The sequence below is a fragment of the Kryptolebias marmoratus genome, linkage group LG23 (assembly GCF_001649575.2).
Source record: "Kryptolebias marmoratus isolate JLee-2015 linkage group LG23, ASM164957v2, whole genome shotgun sequence".
NCBI classification, from domain to species: Eukaryota; Metazoa; Chordata; class Actinopteri; order Cyprinodontiformes; family Rivulidae; genus Kryptolebias; species Kryptolebias marmoratus.
In genome coordinates this window covers 12,049,664-12,055,847 of record NC_051452.1, presented here as the reverse complement: position 1 = coordinate 12,055,847, position 6,184 = coordinate 12,049,664, and the positions used below count along the sequence as shown (strand labels likewise).

The window sequence follows — 6,184 nt, the reverse complement described above, 5'->3', positions numbered from 1 at the left end:
TTAGCTGTTTGAGAAATTTTGTTCTTGCCCACTACGTTTGCTCACATCCTGTGCATCTCCTGGGGGCTAAGCCCCCCTTGTCCTTAAAACCTAGTGACACCCCTGCAACTACATCTGGCTTACTGCTTGGTCTGTCACATGGCAATGCGTTCTGAAGGGACTGAACAGCTTCACCAATTTTAAACTCAATGATAGCTGTCCCTTTTAACTGTTCTTCATCACTATTAACTTTTATTACTCTTTCAATAGCACCAAACTGATTTAAATACTGCAAAATGCCAGTGTCTGCTTCATCGCCAGTTAAGTCCCCCACCAAAACAGAATTGGGAACTTTAACATTTTCCGACTGTATAACATCCATCCTTATATCAGTACCACAACTCTGAATAAGAAAGAAACTTGTATATTTGCTTAAGGGAAATGCAACAGAATGTCAGAGTGTTCAACATCACAGAACAAGAGTTTAAACTGCTCCGGGCTGGCTCGCCAAGTTTTGTGTAGCGCCTCTGTTCCTAAAGAGTACTTTAATAATGATACTAACATCTACCTAGGTTCGGAGAGCAGTAATTGGAGTAACCCACAAGAGGGCAGTAGTGAGTTGAACAGCTGACACTTTATTGCCAACAGCAATATAACCAAAAATAGAGCTCTTTACAACAAATAAATTTGAAATGAACAGCAAGATCATTTTCTGAAAAGAGTCTCTGATCTTTACTCACTCTGTAGAAGAATGAGTGGGAATTCCCATTTCTTGCGGCATCAGTCCTTCTGGATTGTGTATCAGTTTTGTGTATGGTCTTTCTTTCTACCTGGGTAGTACTAAAGTGTTTGTGTAATATCTTATCTATGTTACTGAAATGGCAATCAACGAATCTGTAGTCTGGAACAGCTTTATGGTTGGCCACACCGCTCTTACAGCTGCTCAGTCTTCCAGGGCTCGGCTCACATCCTGAAATCCTCCACTTTCTATCTAGTATCTTGGAACCAGTCTACACAACAATGTAGAACAGTGAGCTCATTAATTCTGGTTACTCTTTTAAACCATCAATATACAACCAACAGCTATGGTTTCAAGTAATTTTGGTAAATTGTCATTCCACAATTTTAGCTTCAAAATAGGACACTTGCTACTTAACAAGCAAGAAATAATCAGTTATTTTATAAATACTAAACATAAGTTACCACAAAAATCACAACAGAGTGTAACAAACATACCATGATACATTAACCCATAATTTTCCAACTAACAAACCCATATGATGCTCTTTCAGTGCTTCACAGTATACTCCAATGGAGCTTTAGTAGTTTAACTAGCATTTTAGTTTCATAACAGCTATTTATAAAATAAAACCATATAAAACAGAGTAACAAACAAAAACATACTTATAACAAGAGGTGGATGGTGGTGATATTTGTAGGGTAATAGATGTATAATAAAACGCTGCAGTTTGGATTCCAACAACAGAAGCATCAAATTTTAAATAAAGAAAACCTGCTATAAATTGACATTATGTTCTTTTTTTATCACAAAGACAACCTCAAAACAAACCACCACCAAAAACCAAGCTTACACAGAGCTTCTGTCAGTTGTCTAAAACTTCATTCTCTTCATTAAGAGTTTCAGCTATAATTATTTCAGATGATTTTTCCCAGTCAAACAGCTTTAAATAACACTGCACCACACTCCTTGACACAATTACTAATCACACTGAGAAGATAAAATCAAACAAGACATGCAATATTGGAAAGTACTTTTTTTTTTTAAATGAATCCTACCTTATTTAAAGAGAAGCTCACTCCGACAACTTTTCTGGGATCCAAAAATGTTAATAATCACTTCGTTAAAGATATGTTAGCTACACTTGCTGTTAGCCAGTCCTTTCACTGAAACCAGGTCACAGGAAAACTTTGAATATCCTTGGGTCCATCTGCTCCCGACCTCTTCACTTCCGGTTTGTCCCAAAAGACATTAAGAAAAATGAGTGAGAAATTAAATAATTCACCTCGTTTATCTTTATCTTGCCATCGCACTTATCTCAGTCCACGATAAACCACGCCCACATACACTAGCGCTCGAGGCACGTTATTGTATGTCCACCCTGATTGGCTAAAGCCCGAGGCCTTGGGCTGACCATGGGCTGAACTAAATTAGCCCAAATGAGCAGCAAACTGAGGGGGCGGGACAAGAGGCCTGTCAATCATTCTGTACCATGCAAGACAAGGGGCTGAACGGGACTGTAAAAAGCCCTTTGGAAAGACTTGGGGATTTTCTCAAGACTGTTAGGCACCAGTTTTGTTGTAAATTTCAGAAAATGTGATACAATATTTTTAATTTGTGTTTATTAAGTATTTTTTAAGATTTATATTGTAAACCAGGGAAGGCTTAGCCCTACTAGCCCACTGATACCAGCCATCCCTGCTTATAACCCCAAAGGTTTTCAGTTTCTCTTAAAAACAAATATAGATGCATCACAAGACAGAAAACGGGTTGTATGGAACACTGAACTTAATTTTTACCAATTATGCTCACACATGTTCTTTCCAACCAGCTTGAAAAGTCTTAAAAAGAAGTGCTCTCTTACTTCCTACGGCACACATAAGGAATGGTGCGCCCTCTGCTGGCGCAGATTAAACTACGTCACTATATCACGTAAAGGGGTTTAGTAGCCTTGTGTTTTACTTGAGTTACACATGTAGTAAGACAAGTTTCATAGGTGCTCTGAAGGAATGTGATTATGATACATTTTAATTAACACTTCAAGTCTGTCCATTGCTTGCCACAGCTATGTGCTTGAAGAGTTATCAGAACCTCTATGTCTCTGGATGGGGTCGGGGCTGGCAGCTGGACTGGGGTTGTCCGGGTGGCACCTGGCTCTCACCTTGGCTCATGGGCTACTTTGCCCCTACGGCGCAGGGTTGGGCTGTCTGCTCTTCTTCTGCTAACTGGGAAAAAAAGTTTTATTCTCTTTACACTGGCTGCCTGTGGCTACATCACTGATCTTTTACATAAAAAATAGTCCTTGTTGGATGCTGCGACCTGAAAACCAAATGCTTTTAGTTGTTCCAAGGACTAAACTGGTGACTAAAGGAGATCAAGGTTTTTCAGCTGTAGCTCCTAAATTGTGGAATAGCCTCCCACTATCCATAAGGTCCACCATAGGCTTGGGTGATTTTTTTTTTCCTTTTAAAAACTGTTTTCCTTGGCTTTTAATTCTAGGGAGCTGGAGCTTTAGGCCGGTTATGTTATGATATCTTTCTGCTTTTATTGCTTATTTTATCCTGTGTCACTGTGTTTTTATTTCACTATTTTTGCCTATTTTACCTGTGAAGCACTTTGGTCACTTTATTGTGTGTAATAGAAAACTGATTTAAAATTACAAACAGACTGCTCCACTACATGAGTTTTGGTGTACGGCCAGGGGTGGAAATTAAAAATTTTGTCAAAGCAATATGACAAATTTTTTTACCAGCCACTCAAATATTTTACCAGCCACTATTTTTTGTTGTGACAAAAGGTTATTTCATATGATGATGATGATGATGGTGGTCGAGGTGGGTGGAAGCAGTTGTGGTGCCCTACAAGCTGAACAACACCTCTTTCTGGACACGGCATGGAAATAACTAGATTTTTCTTATTTTATTTTAAATCATTAAAAGATGCATATCTGTACATGAAAAATTCAGACAGGTGATATTTATTTCTGTGGAGTGTATTTGAAGTTTTTTTTGTGCTTTTGTAAGTTTTTGTATGTAAGTTGTAATGTTTTTCAGACACTTGCTGCTTTTAATGCATAGATCTATTTGTGCTACCCGCTTATATTTAACAGGTAGGATATTCTGATGAAGGAAGTGATTTTTGTGGTTTTAGAAAGGTTTTCGTCGTGGATATAAATTGTTCCAATGCTATGCTAAGCATAACTCCTAAGCGTCCACTTCAGTATCCGATGATATTTAACATTAATAAGAACCGCTATAGTTTTCGGTTTGTAAACATGACGGTAGCCGTATTTGACAGGTAGCACCGACCGTTAGACATAGCTGTTTAGCCGTGCTACGGTAGGAAAATCTGACGAGGAAGCACAGATCGTCAGAACACCGACCGTAGGCATGAACGCACACTGACCGACGTCATGACGTCATTGATTTAGTTTTAAAAAGCTGTTGTTTAACTTTCTGTTCTTCCTTCGACTACTCTTGAAAAACATTTTTGTTGTCTGCCACCCGCTTAACTCCTGAAATGTTCCGCCACATTGCTAATGCTACTCCTCAAATTGTTTCTTCTTCTTCTTGATTTTTATTGGTGGTTGGTAAACAACTGAAGAAATCAATACTATAATAATGTGGCTTCTGAAGGTAATGGTTGGCAGTTTAAAGCAAAGGGGCTGAATACATATGCATGCACCACTTTTCAGTTTTTTTTATACTCTGAAATATTTAAAACACGTTTTTCCCCCATTTAACCTCATTAATCTGAAGGTTTTTATTTTTGAAATTAATGTTTGTAATAAAACTTAAAATCCAAATAAATTCCTGGTTCCTGAAGGGTTGATGAGACATCATCACAAGATGTTCAGATGTACTTTTCTTTCTAAAAAGATTATACTACCTTGGATTTATGCCTACACCTGTGGTACTGAGCAGCTTAGGTAAAGACTTACTTGAGGATTTTGCCCTTGTCAAACGTGTACGGTTGGACTTCCACAGGAAGTTGCTCTTTGTTCTCCTGGGCGATGGCCTGAAGAATCAGAGGACAGAAAAAATGAGGTAAATCATTTCAAGGAGCTACAGTAAGCTTCAGTCAAAATCAGGTTTTGCTGTCTGTTGATGTAATTTGTCCCCCAAAAACATGAACGTGTAGACACACAAAAACATTGTTTTATGATTATTTTACAGTTGAGGTTTTAGATCTAAACTGTAAATGTATTATTTGATCAATGAAAATCAAATTTGACACAAATTAAAAGGCCTAGATTTGACCCACTTCCTTTCATACTAGAGTTTTAAACTGAGATAATCTAACAAGAACGGACAGAGTTACAGTCCTTTCGGTCAAACCTTTAAATGAGATGTGGCATTGTGATATAGAAAGATCTTGTGTAGTGTCTTATCACTTGCAATATGTGTGGTGAATCACTCTTAGCTACTTCCAAGTCAAGCTTTAGCTCAATTTCTGTAAATTTCACTAAATTATAGCAATTTTTTTATAAATATACTTATTAATTTTCAGTTTTTAAAGAACAAAACACAACACAAAAGCAAAAGCTCAGCAGCACAGTCTAAAAGAGAAACCAGAGAAAGTTAGGGGGTTTACATATTTTCTTCATTTTATAGTCCAGTCCAAGAGTTAATAAATGCTTGAGACAAGATGGTGGACACGTGTTCTTCAATATAGTCCAAAAAGGGTTTTCATATGTATCCAAAGATATCAATCTTGGAGTGAACGAGGCATGTTAGAAAGTCAAGTGGAATGTGTTCCAAGATAAGCTTCCTCCACCCAGAAACAGTAGGTGACTTTTTGGAAGTCTATTGCAATAAACTATTCTTTTGAGCACAAAAGGTTAGAATATTATATAACTTGTGTTGTGGAATAAATAATTATCAAATAGTGAGATGTCTGTTTCAAAGAATCGGAACAAGATAAAATGATTTTATTATAAAGGTAAAAAGGCGTTCGGAGACTCCACTCATTGAACTTAATAAGAAGAAGAGCCCCAAATGAAATACAATATACACTTTCATAGAGAGGTTTCATTACATTATACGATTATATATTTACATAGCTACTGAGCAGTTTTCTTCTCATGAAAAAGAGAACAGTATACGAAGGGAGGAACTGAGTCTCTTCTCAGTTCGCACATAGCACAAAGATGAAAGCATATCAAAACCTTCCTACACTACAAAGTATTAAAAGAAAATTAACTTCATAGTCTTCTACTGACGTAACTGTGCAGACAAAAAATCATAACTATTATTATACATTTTACAGAAAGCAGAACATTGTTAACATCATTAAAAACTTTCATAACACATTTTTTTAAAATGTTTACTTGATTGACCGAGGAGAAGAGACACTGGATCGAGATCAATGTTAACTTTTCCTGATTTCTACCAGAATAGATTCCCAGTATACCTGGCTCTTAAAGCATGACCAGAGGCAGTGTGTGAGGCTGCCTTCATGTATTTT

At 37.1% G+C, this 6,184-nt stretch overlaps 2 protein-coding genes across 4 annotated transcripts in view; one reads left to right on the top strand and one right to left on the bottom strand.

Moving 5' to 3' along the window:
- Nucleotides 1-6,184, top strand: part of LOC108244131 (NLR family CARD domain-containing protein 3) — a 1,204,881-nt gene that overhangs the window by 774,600 nt on the left and 424,097 nt on the right. The gene's annotated exons all lie outside the window — the stretch shown is intronic.
- Nucleotides 1-6,184, bottom strand: part of ttll12 (tubulin tyrosine ligase-like family, member 12) — a 50,631-nt gene that overhangs the window by 28,541 nt on the left and 15,906 nt on the right. For all 3 annotated transcript variants that reach the window (XM_017440703.3, XM_017440701.3, XM_017440702.3), the window contains exon 6: nucleotides 4,659-4,735. In XM_017440703.3, the coding sequence (XP_017296192.1) occupies nucleotides 4,659-4,735 (77 nt within the window). The remainder of the gene's footprint in view (nucleotides 1-4,658; nucleotides 4,736-6,184) is intronic.